Here is a 15,069-nt window from a genome sequence, read left to right on the forward strand (position 1 = left end):
ACTCAAAGTGCTTATGGGCGGAGCCAGGCCATAACAGCCTGATTTCTCGAGGCTGAAAAATGATGGTTTCGAGTACTTGATTAGAAATATAAAACAATGAATTTTTTTGAAAAAAAAATTACAAATGTCTTCAATAGACTAACAGGAATTGTGTAAAGTTGCCCAAATAGTGCTAGGAATAGCAGTGCATAGCCCCTTTAAGATACAGAGAGAGAGACAGAGAGAGAGAGAGAGAGAGAGAGAGAGAGAGGCATTAAGACAGAGAGAGATAGAGAGAGACATTAAGACCCAAAGAGAGAAAGACATTAAGACATAGAGAGATACATTAAGAGAGAGAGAGAGAGAGAAACATTAAGACCCAAAGAGAGAGAGACATTAAGACAGAGAGATACATTAAGAGAGAGAGAGCGAGAGAGAGAGAGAGAGAGAGAGAGAGAGAGAGAGAGAGAGAGAGAGAGAGAGAGAGAGAGAGAGAGAGAGAGAGAGAGAGAGAGAGAGATCTTTGTGTGTGACCTTGGGTTTTGGGGCCTCCACAACTCCTCTTCTCCTCCTGCTTGGAGTCTTCTCTGTAACTGACTGAGAGAGAGAGAGAGAGAGAGAGAGAGAGAGAGAGAGAGAGAGAGAGAGAGAGAGAGAGAGAGAGAGAGAGAGAGTGAGGTAGAGGTATAGAAAGACCCCCACCCTGTTCTCCTTCACACCATCTAATAAACATGAAATGTATGTTGGACAACCCATGAGACACACAGAGAGATAGAAACAGAAAGACAGAGATACACTGATGGACTGTTGGACAGCAGACCAATGGACCACTAAGTTAAGTTATATATTATTAATCCTCTTGAGGAAATGTATCCTCTGCATTGTAACTACTCATTATACTGTATATATCTGGTTAAACGACCACAGTGCTCTGTCTCATCATTATATAGACTGTCTCTGGTTAAACTACCACAGTGCTCTGTCTCCTCATTATATAGACTGTATCTGGTTAAACTACCACAGTGCTCTGTCTCATTATATACTGTCTCTGGTTAAACTACCACAGTGCTCTGTCTCCTCATTATATAGACTGTATCTGGTTAAACTACCACAGTGCTGTCTCCTCATTATATAGACTGTATCTGGGTAAACTACCACAGTGCTCTGTCTCCTCATTATATAGAATGTATCTGGTTAAACTACCACAGTGCTCTGTCTCATTATAGACTGTCTCTGGTTAAACTACCACAGTGCTCTGTCTCCTCATTATATAGACTGTATCTGGTTAAACAACCACAGTGCTCTGTCTCCTCATTATATAGACTGTATCTGGTTAAACTACCACAGTGCTCTGTCTCCTCATTATATAGACTGTATCTGGTTAAACTACCACAGTGCTCTGTCTCCTCATTATATAGACTGTCTCTGGTTAAACTACCACAGTGCTCTGTCTCATTATAGACTGTCTCTGGTTAAACTACCTGTCTCAAACTTGTAAGATTCACCCCCCTTCTCACCTGGTCCACCACTGGCTCTGTCAGTCTAGTTGGCTTAGCAAATTCACTCAGGCCGAACTGTGACAAAAAACAAACACACCCAGCAGAATATTATGACCATGTCAGCTGACCACAGAAATACTTTCATTATTAAGATGCAAGGAAGCCTGTTTATAGAGGGTGTGTGTGTGTATGTGTGTGTGTGTGTGTGTGTGTGTGTGTGTGTGTGTGTGTGTGTGTGTGTGTGTGTGTGTGTGTGTGTGTGTGTGTGTGTGTGTGTGCATGTGTATGTTTGGGAAGAATGATACATCTATTCTTTCTGATGCTGTCCCTCTCCTCTATGCAGAATTTCACATCTTACCCTCTGGGTTAAAGGTACAGATTCCAGATAGGGGTTTTCATTAGTCAAGTCAAGTCAAGTCAGCTTTATTTATATAGCACATTTACAATGACTAAAAGCCAACCAAAGTGCTTTACAGGTAGGACATGATAAAAAAAAACATACAATGCAGTAACAAGTTAAATACACTAAAATTACAGAAAACGGTATAGTACACTTAAGAAAACAAGAGCAAGGTGCAATATGAAAGAGACAAGAAAATAGATAAAAAATCCAGAGTAACAGCAAGCGTAGTGTACAAGTGGCAGGCTAACTCTGGTCAAAGGCCAGGAAAAAGAGATGCGTTTTAAGCAGTGATTTAAAAGTCTCTAGGCTCTGGGCAGTTATATTATCGAACTATCCCTTTATCCAATCTAACACTGAATAATTTTTCTCCACATGTACACACCCATCCGCTTGGCCACACCCACATCCGCTCTCTACATAAGCGGGGTCGTGGCCACACTAACAGTCCCTTCCCTATTTTCACCACCGAAAAAGTGCCTGTATACACCACTTTAGTTTAGTGCCGAAATAGTTATTGGAAAGGAGTTACGTTATTGGAGAAAAGGAGCTGCGTTGACATTATATCATTATATTTGTTTTCTCTCTCACTTTTTTTTTTTTTTTTATCTACTTTTTCTCCCATTTTCTATTTTTCTCCCATCCCAATTTCGTATCATCCAATTCTACCCTCCCCTGTCTCGAACGTTGTTAGGCCATGCCTCCCACAAGCTGGCTGCAATGTGGACTAAGCCTTACACCACGTGTCCCCTCCGGTACTCGAGGAAGCAGCAGTCGCATCTTTTCACCTGCACAGCGCGATCTCTCAGCGTCGGGGGTCTGCGTTTGGAGGGCACGCCGCCCCTGTCGCTTCCTGATTCTGCTGCGCAGGCGCACCAACCGACCTGTAGGAGTCGCTGTCCACAACGTCCGATCCCCACCCATCAGCTTCCCACCCCCTAATACTGCCAATTGTATTAGTATGAACGACCAGCCAAGCTGATAGCAATGCGGAGAGCTGGCCTCGAACCCAGCGTCTCCTGCATTGGTGGTGAACGCCTTGCCCACTGCACCACCTAGCTGCCCCCTCTCTCACTATTTTTCAAGGAAATACAGCGATAATGGCTTCGCCACCGGAGTGTCTAGAAAATGATGATCATTCTGACCTCCACCGGCGCTTCGCATTAGGGGCTCGTGTCGCTGAGCAATCCCCGCCGGCATTGCCTCCGGCTCTGCAGCTGGACACTTTGCTTGGGAGGCGATCGGCCGTGTGAGGGCTGACGGCCTCTCTGGGCGGGTGATGTTTTTTGCGACGCAGGCGCCAGGTGTGTCAGTTGTGGGGGGTCAACTACACAGCTTACGAAGGTCGGCTCCAGGCTAGGATCCTTTTCGCTGCCCCTTAGCGGCGTGGAGGGGGTTCTAGTTTGATGCCCCACGATAACATTAGCTCCTCCTCAAGTGAAGTCGTAGCTTTGTTTTCCTGGGACCGTGATTCCGAATCTGCGGTTCAATTCCCCGGGTCTCTGGACAAACGGATACCCACTGTCGCCGTGCTGGCCCCCGCTTTTCAAGATGAAAAACACCCGGTGCGAGGGAGGTGAGCTTCGTTATGAGAATATTTCCAAGCTCAGGTCGGCTATAGCCCGCATACAACGAGGGGCTTGCTGCCGACACCGCTGTGTCTGGTAAACACTGTTCTGAAGAGGGACGTGTGTTGCCTTTTTCCCTTTTTTCTTTGGATAAGAAGAGGAAAAGACAGCGGCTGTCTGAAGTGTTGGCCTGTATTGCTTTTCTCACGTTGTACAGTTTTCAGTAGTAGCCGCTTAGCTTGCTTCTGCGTTAGCTAATGGCTAGCGATAGCCGGTATGAGCTAACTGTTAGCCAGTTAGCTGTTTAGCTACGACGTTAGCTGCCGGCTGCGCTCGGCTGGGAACGTTAGCTTGATGCTATCAGTTAGCCTAGAGTTAGCTGTTTAGCTTGTGCTACAACCATTGGCGTAGCCGTGAGAATAGCAGGCCCTGGCACTCTGACTACGACGTCATCTTTGGCAGAAGATGTCGTCGGGCCTGCGCCATGACCGGCTGCAGGAGGGGGGCGTCACGCCGGAGCAAGGCTCCGGCCATTGCTTCTTCTGGCCTGGCCAGCAAGAGGCCTTCGTCGACGTGGTGGACCAACCTATGTTGCGGCCTTTCGTCCTGCGTTCATTGATGCAGGTAAGGTGTCCAATGGATATTACCCCACTCTTCCTTCCTTCCCCTCCCGAATGTTTTTTGTTAATAATGATGTTTTTGTCTACAAAACATAATTACTTCACTACATTTGGAGATACGACGTGTGCTGTGTGAGAATTGTCTTGGTCGCTTTGTATAGCTTGGGTTAGCGTTGGCCAAGGCTTATTTATGCCTTTCTCTCTACCTAGGAACAGCATTGTTTTTTACGTGAGTAAAATTAACTGGGTTTTTGTTGTATGATGAGAAGTTGTGTGTCTTCATGTAACGTTTAGACAACGTGGCTGAGCCCACAACTGTCTGTGTAACTGAGGGGTACAATTCCCTGACTGTATGGTTAGATATGATACTTACTACCACTACCTCTTGTACTTTAGACTCTGGCCACCCAGTACTAGGTATGAATATGTTGAACACTCCCACCTGATAAACGGATCCAACACAAATGTACCAAATCGAAAGTTTGAGTTTTAATACATAGCAAAAGGTATGTACAACGATCACTTAATTACATTTATGATTTGAAATAGTATGCACTTTTATGGCAAATGAGTATTCGTAGGTAGATCAATATCGAATGTCCAATCTCTGATTGCGCAGGAAGCAAATATACAACCTGGAATATTTAGGGAACAATAGCGATGATACTTGAATGATTATATAGCTGGATACACTAGGGGGAGGTTCCGACTGCTTGTAGGACAGCTGGAGGGGGGGGGGGTTAGAGAGTCACTGGCTGGATCCCGTCTGGCCGAGGGTATCTTGGGAGAGTCCACAGTTGTGCGACACGGTGCCCAACGATCCTCGATCCACAGATGAATGCAGTTGGACCCTCTGTGGCCGGCGTCCTCCGGTCCACGACGGAGAGACGTGAGGCGACCTCACTGTGCAGAGCGCCGTCTCACCTGTCGTCCTCTCCGGGGGGGGTATTTCCAACACACCGCAGTGTTGGCCTTTATCCATAGAATAATCAAAGTACTCAAAGCATAATCCAAGCCGGGGAAGGCTAGCCATCGTCGGTAGAATAATCCAATATACAGGTCCACTCGCTCTTTGGCCTGGAGCTCCTCGGGTGCAGCTTCACGTGGGGTCAACCACCCTGGATAAGCGTCCAGCTGATGCCCGAAACGATGGGGGTGCTGATTACTATAGAACTCTTACCGCACGAGGCACTATATATGAATAGACTATTATTAGCTTAATAGAATACGTCCAACTCGACGATATAGTGCCAAATATGACTATTCAAATATTAGTATACACGATGTCTCAATGCCGATACTGGGCCGAATTGGCCTTACTGCCCACACGTGGTTCGCGGGGAGGCTTTTGCGTCTGTCACTCTGTTGGAGGGTAAGGAACTGGACTAAAAGAAAGTTCTACTTTAATAGCGCAGTATATATACGCACTATGAACAAATAGTACCATTAGTGGTGCGGTAGACATATTCCTACGCGGAACTAGGACTTGTCCATACATGTTGAGCGGTACGATTGAACTTGGTCTGAGGGGTATGGCGACCTGGCACCAAGGTCTCGTCCAATGGTAGAATGGAGACTATTATGGGATGTTCAGTAGACTAGAAGGGATATTCAATGCATATTGTACAAGGAATATACAAGGGATATCAGGGGATATCAGGGGATATACAAATACAATTAAATATATATATATAAATAAATATATATATTCGGTTTAATCTGATCCTTCAGAACAGTCTGGGTTACCCTACAATGCTGTGCATAGTGGCATATGATCGAGGGCTGAATCCCTCTCTTAGCTTGTTATTCTTACTTGAGGGTAATGATGAAAATAACTAGTGGCAAGTTTTTTTCACACATAAGCAGAGCTGTGGGAAACCTGTTTCAAACAAGGTTGTCGGCTGTGCTGGCGTGCATGATGTAAAGCTTTTACTCTACACATTTGGCGTCGTATCAGGGGTAAGGTGGTGAGGGGTGGGTGAAATTATTCCCCGGTTTGCCCCTGCCCCCCCCCCCCCCCCCTCCCCTCAAATATGATTTTGTTTACAAAATGTGTGTTGATTCACTATATTTTTGGGGATACGGTGTAAATCCCTCAGCTTCTGCTGGGGTTGTGCTCTTGCTTAGAGAGAGGCAATTTGTCTCTGAAAATTGTTTGGTCGCTGTCATGTAGACTTAGCAAGGCCTGTGACCAGCACTTGATCGAGGACTTGTGTCTTCTCTCGTCATAAAAAACGGCGTTCCTCTTACAGTAGTGAGAGTGAACTTTTACCCTTTTTTATTGTGATAGAGGGTTGTGTGTATCATATTCATGTTTAAGTAAACGTGGCTTTGAATCCACAACTGGGTTAGGTGTTGGCCTACAGAGGTTACATGTGTAGCTCTTGTACCAGGGCCCTTGGCCCCTCTCTTGGTCTGTGTTTTTCTTACTTTAGGGTAAAGGTGTAAAAATTCAGGCGGCCAGTGCGCACATGAAGCCTGAAGCCATGTATGAAACCAGTTTTTGCACAGACGAGGTTATCGTCTGTGGCTAGCGTGCAGAATGTGAAGCTGCTACCCTAACAGGTGTAATGCGCTTTCATGTAGCACGCTATGACTGGTGTCATGGCTCTGCTTTGTCGTTGCATCGTATCAGGGGTGAGGGGTCATGAGGGGTGGGCTGATAAAATCCTCCCCCCCCTTTACTGATTGGCCGGGAGGTGGGACCTCCTGCCTGTCAGTTTTTCCCTGTCGGCTGAGGGGCAACGCGTCACAGGGAAAGGGAAGGGGGGGGGGTTCCCTGGTTCCACTCCATGTTAGGATGGGTGGGTCACAGGATTTCCCCCCGGCCATGGGATACGTCACTGGGCGCGTTTCCTATTGGCCAGGAGACATCCGTGAGGTTACAGGCTCTGTGCTGCAGACCGCTGTCTTTGTCAAAGTTGGATGATGCGATGCATTCGAAAACTGTTCGTTTTCTGCTCTGCTCTCTATTACAGTGTGTATTGGGCCGTTGGTCACTTGGCCCAATTATTATTGCATGTATCTTTTTCAATTATACTCACGTGGAGGTCTCTCTGGGGGAACTTCTGTCTTGCCCTCTTATGTGAGGAGCAGAATTATATAAGGCCCGTGTCTGTGTCTTATTGACCGGCTTCCTGCTGCTCGTCCCAGACAGCATGGAGGGAACGTCGTCTAGTGTTTTCTTATTAGAATTCACCATTGATGTGTTTCGGGTTCTTGACGTGCATATAGCGCTGGCCCTGGGTGCTTCCAATGTTTACTAACAGACTCTATTTTGATTTGGTCTTTCCTTTGGTCATTGAGGACCAATACTCAGGCACACCTGCGCCGTGATGCCATTTCCTGCCAAGTCATTAACCACCTGTGTATATAACCACCATCTTGACTGCATGTGCATTGCAAGCTATAACACTGAAGAAGGAATATGTAATTCCGAAACATGTTTGTTTCAGGCTGCCATTAAATTCTTGAACCTGAGAGTGCTGGTCTAGCTTCACTGCTTCTTTTTTATAAAATACTTAATGGGATTTCAGCACCCAGTGTCGAATCTTGAGAGCGCGGTCTAACTTGACATTTGATTCATAGCTACCCTGGTAGCTTTTGAGACCAGCAGCTCCAAACCTTAGTTTTTTCTCTTTTTTTTACATATTTAGCAGCTCACACTGAAAAATGGAGAGCAAAGGCTTTGCTTATTCCAAAGTGGATAGCGACAGAATCTGTCGCTTATTTCCAGTGCCAGAGAGTTCGGCACCTCCACCCAAAGGAAGAGAGGCACTGGCCTTGTCTCTTTCTAGACTACGGCAGAGAGAGACACGTACCCTGCTCCATGGTACGACCCTTACCAAATACTGGCAGGACGACATCATTCCGAGGGGCCTGCGCATCTCCAAGGAACCCACTCTAGGAAGAGAATCACCAGATTTTTGTGACAAATGGTGTTCGATCCTAGACAAGTGCTCCAAGGATCTAATGCTTTTAATTATTGATAACGAAGGCTCCAAATTAGCCAAGGTCAGAGCTGAACTTTCCTCATTAGAGGTTGAAATCAAAACGGTTTTAACGCCTGACCAGCTGACCGAATTGCTCGAGTCAGTGCACAAGAAGCTTGACAAGTACAAACTGGACATTGAGCTGCACAAGAGAGCTAAGAGGAGAAGAGACGAGCAAGACTACGCAACGCAAATGGTGTACCCATGGCTCCATCATCCCCACTCCAGGAACTGTAGGCAGAATTGGCAGCCTAGAGATAATCAACGGCATTCTGATTCTTCCTCTACAGCGGCGAGCTCAGACGAGACGCCATCTCAAGGCAGATACCCTCTTCGAAGCCAGTCTAATTTTCGCGGAGAGCAGGACGCTCCTCTCCCTCCCAGACCGGCGAGGGATCCCGCAGGAAGACGAGGAGGAGCCAGAGAAAGAAATCCACGGTTCCGGTGATAAACATTGATTCCAATATAGTAAACATTTGTGACGCACATTGGGCGACCCACATCACAATATCCTTTCTAAAGGTTTATCGTTTGTCCCGGCTCGGAAGGCTGACTCCTTTACTACCAAAGTCGAGTTATTTAAGTTTTTTAGAAACATTAAGTTATAAGCATTTTATGCCAGAGGGTTTGATAAGAGAATTCAATATGTTGCTAATGAAAATGTGCCTATAAGTGATGATGTTGATGAAAGGCCAGAAACAGAGCCTGATACCCTTTGTTCTAAAAGAAAGGTATTTAAACCACGCAGCGTGTTTACCCCTCATCTCAACCCACCCTCAGTGGAGACATTTTGCAGATTGGTACAAAATTATGTCCTTAAATTATGTGAAACCAGTCACAAAGCCCATCTTTACCCTAATTTATTAGAATCAGAGTCAGCAGCACTTAAGGAACTAATGAAGAATGATGATTTAATTTTTAGGAAAGCCGATAAAGGTTCTGGAATCGTGCTCCAAAATAAGAGTTCGTATGTATCCGAGATCAATAGACAATTGAACGATATTGAGGTTTATACCCTTTTAAATACAGACCCAGTATTTAAATTTTCCGCAGAAATTAAAACAACCCTTAAAAGCCTTAGATTGGCAGAGGTGATTACAGAAAATGAATTTAAGTTTATGTTTGTAGAGTACCCGGTTACGCCTATTATTTACACTTTACCGAAGATCCATAAGGATCTGGTTAACCCTCCTGGTCGACCGATCGTCTCTGGTATAGGTTCTGCTACAGAAAAAATCTCGCAATTTGTTGACTCGCATATTAAGGATTTGGCCTCTTCTCAACGTGGTTATTTAAAAGACACTACTACTTTTTTGAGCAAACTATCGACCTGCAGTATTAGTCCCTCAGACTTGTTGGTTACCATAGATGTGGTCAGTCTATACCCCAGCATTCCACATGCTGACGCGCTAGACGCACTGAGTTTTTATCTAAACTCGAGAGAGGAATTGCTCCCCTCCACAGAGGCGCTAGTTGGTCTGGCCGACCTGGTTCTAACTCGGAATTATTTTAGATTCCAAGATAAATACTACCTGCAAAACAGAGGCCTCAGTATGGGCTTCCCAGCCGCTGTGAACCTAGCCAACCTGTACATGTCCAAGTATGAGTCTGATCACATTTTTAATAATAACCCGTTTGAGAAATTCGTCAAATCCTATATGCGATATATTGATGATATGTTTTTTATTTGGTCTGGTACATCGTCTGATCTTGATGCCTTCCTTGAGTACCTGAACACCTGCAGAGAAACTATAAAGTTTACATTAAAGTTTGATATGCATACTCTACCTTTCCTAGATGTTTTGATCAAGAAAGCCCCTGATGGCATCTCATTACATACAGAGGTCTTCAAAAAGGAGACAGACCGTAACTCGTTCTTACATTATTCCAGTTACCACACTCCTGCCTTGAAGAATAGTCTACCTTTCAGCCAAATACTCCGTTATAGGAGAATTTGTGACACTGAAGATAGATTCACTGCACAAGCAGAAGTTCTACGTGGCAGCTTTCATGAGAGAGGCTATAGTGTCGACTTGACACGTAAAGCCCTGAATAAAACCAATCTGATCGATAGGGCCACGTTGTTTATCCCCAAAAAGAAAAAAGAAAACACAGACAAAGTATCTTTCGTGTCTACTTTTAGCCCCATTACGAGAGGCATACGGAGCATAGTCAATAAATATTGGCATATTCTACAGTCGGATCCAATAATAGGGACAGCGTTTCAACATTCGCCTAATTACTTTATTTTTTTTTAAACTTTGACCAGTCAGCTGGTTCTTTTTAGCGTTTATCGCTTTTTCTGGTCAAGCATGACCGACAGAAACAGGTTGAATAGGATATAGATCGGGGGAAAGACACTCTGAGAAAATACGGCGAGTCCGGGAGTCGAACTCGTGTACCCCAGATCCGTGACGCGCACGGTTGTCCCTGACGCCGAAATAGCGCAGAGATACGCGGTGAGCTACTGGAGCTCCCCTCGCCTAATTACTTTTACAAAAGACAAGCGACTTTATCTAACCTATTAGTTAAAACCGACTTGCCCGTAAGGAAACCTACACATTTTTTGTCGAATATCCCTGATGGAAATTTTCCTTGTCAAGCCTGTGTACAGTGTCAAGGCATGATCAAAGAGAAATTTTACACGCACCCGAAAACGAACAAAAAAATACCTGTTAAAGGGCGTATCACGTGTAATTCATCCAATCTTGTGTATCTGCTAAAATGCCTGTGTAACTTTTCTTATGTGGGGAAGACAACCAGAGCCTTTAAAACAAGAATCAGTGAACATAAGTGTTCAGTGAGAAATTCAGATATAAAGTCAAGTTTTCAAGTTTCTTTAATAGTTGTCATACAGAAGTACAGAATACTTTTATACAAAATGCTTCTTACTGTTACGCTCCAGAGACTGTGCTATGAATGAATGAATAAATGAATGAATGAATGAATGAAAACTTTATTTAACAGATTGCAGAATGGGTACAATACAGTACGGCTCAATACATACAATTGTTAAGGGGATGCAGACCTGAGAAAGACGTTTGTCTTGTTTCCATCAGGGTCCCCCATTTTCAATTCATATAGACATTTATGACATACACAACATACATGACATTTATGGCATAGGGACATATAGGTATTTAGTACTGATACATTTGTGACATAAGCGGTATTCAAATATACAGTACTGTTACCCCTAGATCCTGACAGAGTATATACATATGATGGGGAGGGGACTGTACATTAGGAGGGGGTGGGTGGGTGGGAGGGAAATATACATACGGCGGGGAGGGAATATGTACATGCGGTGGGGAGGAGACTGTCTATTAGGAGGTGGTGGGGGTTTTGGGCATTTACGGTGGCCAGTTTCGAATTGCAGCCTCCCGTAGGTGCTCTTTAAGAGCGGTTTTGAATGTGGGCAGGGATTCACATTCCTTTACAGCTTTGGGTAGGGCGATCCACATTGTTGTGGCATAATTGCGAAACGTGTTTAGTCCCTTGTTTGAGCCGAATCTGGGTTTAACATGATTTGTTGAGCTTCCTCTGGTGTAGTGGTTGTGGTATTCACTGACCTTTGGGAAGTATTTTGACATGTACATGGGCACCCCGGTCGTATAGTGTATCTTGTAGACCAGGCCCATTGCAAGTTGCTGTACTCTGTCGTTTACTCTAAGCCATCCTAGGTTGTCAAAGTGGGCAGGGGTGAGGTGGGTTCTGGGGTTCAGGTCAAGTAGTAGTCTGACCAGTTTGTTTTGTGATGTTTGTAATTTTGTTTTAAGCGCCTTTGAGGTGCTTTGGTACCATGAGGTGCACGCATAGTCATAGTACCCTTGAATGAGTGCTCCTGCCAGAGTCTTCAGGGTATTCTTGTTTACCAGAGAGGAGATCCGGTACAAGAATCTAGTTCGTTGGTTGACTTTTTTTATTACATTGGATGCCATTTTGTCATATGAAAGATTTGCCTCTAGGATGGAACCCAGGTAGGTAATTTCGTCTTTCCTTGTGACAATATTGTCACCCACTGTAACTGAGAATCCGTCGGTCTTTCTGAGTTTGTTATTTGAACCGAAGAGAATGGACTCTGTTTTGCCCATGTGTAATGATAGTTTGTTATCAGCGAGCCATATGCAGATTTTGCCTAGTTCCGTGCTGAGGGTTTTTTCAACCTGCAATTTGTTCTTGTCAGAGACCAGCAGGGCTGAGTCGTCCGCAAACAGGAACAAGTTGCAGTCACAGGCTGACGACATGTCATTTGCATAAATTAGGAAGAGTAGCGGTCCTAGTATGCTTCCTTGTGGAACACCACAGCTCACTGTGAGGGGGGGGGATAGAGTACCGTTTACCTCTACCATCTGTTCTCTCCCCTCCAGGTAGGATTGCATCCAGCTCACTGATAAGCTATAAAAACCAATTGCTTTTAGCTTGTCCATTAGAATGGAGTGATTGACAGTGTCGAAGGCCTTTTGTAGGTCCAGCATGACCATGCCGCAGTATTTGCCCGCGTCCACCTCTTGTTTGATGTGGTCGTTCAAATAGAGGAGGCATGTGTCAGTGGAGTGGGACGTTCTGAAGCCAGATTGGAATTCGTAGATTAGATTTTTTTCCGCCAGGTACTTTTCGACCTGTTCGTAGACTATTGCTAGACAAGATAAGTATCAAATAACATAGTATAGGATGTAAATTAGAAGTAGAAAATGAGGTCACAGTGTTCAGTATAGACATATGTATAATGTTCAATGCAGAATAGACGTAACTGAGTTACCATATAATATACAATACTATATAGTGCAAAGCAGAAATGGGATGAGGTACAATTTAGGTACAATTTACAGTAAGGTGTACGAGTTGTAGTGCAATCCTTTATCAATAAATATAAAGTGTGGGGAGTGGGTGCTACAGTGTGTTTGTTTAAAGTGAGTGTGTGCTATAAAGTGTGGGGAGTGTGTGCTACAGTGTGTTTGTTTAAAGTGAGTGTGTGCGTGTGGATGTGTGTGCTATGTGCGTTTGATGGTTGTTGTGTAGTGTTCATTGTTCGTTGAGCAGCCTGATGGCCTGGGGATAGAAGCTTCTTCTGAGTCTTTCTGTGCTCGCCTTGAGACTCCGGTATCGCTTGCCTGACCGCAGCAGTTCAAAGAGGCAGTTGTTCGGGTGACTGGAGTCCTTAATGATTCTCTTAGCCTTGCCCCTGCACCGCTTGTTGTAAATGTTCTGGAGGGTGGGGAGCCCCCCTCCAATTGTGCGTTCGGCTGAACGCGTCACTCTTTGTAGTCTGCTTCGGTCTTGTGCAGTGCTATTCCCAAACCAGGAGGTGATGTTGCCAGTCAGGATGCTCTCTATTGTACATGACGAGTAGAAGTTCTTAAGGATCTTCTGACTGACTTGGAACTTCCTTAGGCGCCTGAGGAAGTAGAGGCGTTGTCGTGCCTTCTTCACAACACTGTCAATGTGTGTGGTCCATGTCAAGTCCTCGGATATGTAGGCTCCGAGGTACTTAAAGCTGTTCACTCTCTCAACCGGTGCCACACACAGTCGTCAGTAGCTAGAAATTTGTCCAGGTGTAAACATACCGTTAACGATCTCAGATATATGGGACTCGAGTTAGTCCACAGGCCCGCGAGAGGGGGAGACAGACACAAGTTACTATTGCAACGGGAATGTTATTATATTCACCTGTTTAATTGCATAGAACCTAGAGGAATGAATGAAGAGAACGTGTTAACCTGTTTCCTTTAAGTACCTTTTACCTATAAGATTTTGGTTTAATCCATGTGGTTGTTTCATGCAAGAGGTATGTTTATCCTATGATGCTCAATAGAAAAATATATAGAAAAATGTATGTAAATAAGTAAAGGGGCTCAATTAGCCCTATAAACTACGGGCATGTTACATATAAAGTTTCTAGTAATTGTAAGGTATATTTGCTTTTGTTTTCATATAGGTTGTATATTTGTATAATTTGTATTTACTAACAGACTCTATTTTGATAGGTCTTTCCTTTGGTCATTGAGGACCAATAGACTCAGGCACACCTGCGCCGTGATGCCATTTCCTGCCAAGTCATTAACCACCTGTGTATATAACCACCATCTTGACTGCATGTGCATTGCAAGCTATAACACTGAAGAAGGAATATGTAATTCCGAAACATGTTTGTTTCAGGCTGCCATTAAATTCTTGAACCTGAGAGTGCTGGTCTAGCTTCACTGCTTCTTTTTTATGCTTCCAATGTGGAACCACGTTATGGGCCGGCGTGCCTTGGTTGACCAATTCATAGAAACGGCGTTTTTTTATGCGGGCGACTAGGAAGGAGATTTTTTTATCTCTACCGAGCGCCAGTGCACTAGGTTAGACTCGATGACTCACGTGCATCTCCAGGGGGAGATGACGGAATAGATCATCACATTGGCGGAGGGGTCTCACGCCCATGAGGTGGGCCGCCAGGAGCAGCGCATTCACGTTCTGTCCATCTTGGTGGCGCCCTCTGTGATGTTTTAGATCGACACGCGTACCTACCCCCCTCTTAGGACTGGGGATGGCGTGACTAGGACGCAGGACTGGTTCTGGTCACGCCGGACCAGATCAGTTAACCCGTTATCCGCCGGGGCGCAGATCTGCTGTTCTGGTACCCCGAAGGACTTTGTGCTTTTCCGGGGGGGAAATGCCGGGTCGGTCCGGGCTTCGCGGGGATTGATGTCGTGGATATGTGTGTCATGTGTATGCCACTGTGGCTTGCCCGTAACAGTGACGTGCTTGGTTCATACTGTGTTGTACCTTGCGCTGTGTTAGGGGGCCTGGTCCTTCTCCATTGTTTCACTCCTCCCTCCCCCTGCTGGGCAGGGATGGGAGGGGGCTGTCGAGGTGGTTGCTGTCAACCCCTCTAGGCATCCCTGTGTAGGTCCCGGTCCGCCGGTCTCGTCAGATCTCGGAAACTAAGCAGGTTCGGCCCTGGTAGTTCTTGGATGGGGGACCCCCTGGGAATACCAGGTGCAGTAAGCTAGAGTGCTTCAGGGC

The 15,069-nt window shown here is 45.2% G+C and overlaps 1 protein-coding gene across 2 annotated transcripts in view; it reads right to left on the bottom strand.

The window, feature by feature from the left end:
- LOC311241537 (transmembrane protein 87A) overlaps nt 1-15,069 on the bottom strand; it is a 164,254-nt gene that overhangs the window by 93,835 nt on the left and 55,350 nt on the right. For both annotated transcript variants that reach the window (XM_084330386.1, XM_084330385.1), the window contains exons 5-6: nt 1,497-1,553; nt 514-576 (exon numbers count right to left, since the gene is read on the bottom strand). In XM_084330386.1, the coding sequence (XP_084186512.1) occupies nt 514-576; nt 1,497-1,553 (120 nt within the window). The remainder of the gene's footprint in view (nt 1-513; nt 577-1,496; nt 1,554-15,069) is intronic.

Source organism: Notolepis coatsorum (assembly GCF_963971535.1).
Source record: "Notolepis coatsorum genome assembly, chromosome: 1".
NCBI classification, from domain to species: Eukaryota; Metazoa; Chordata; class Actinopteri; order Aulopiformes; family Paralepididae; genus Notolepis; species Notolepis coatsorum.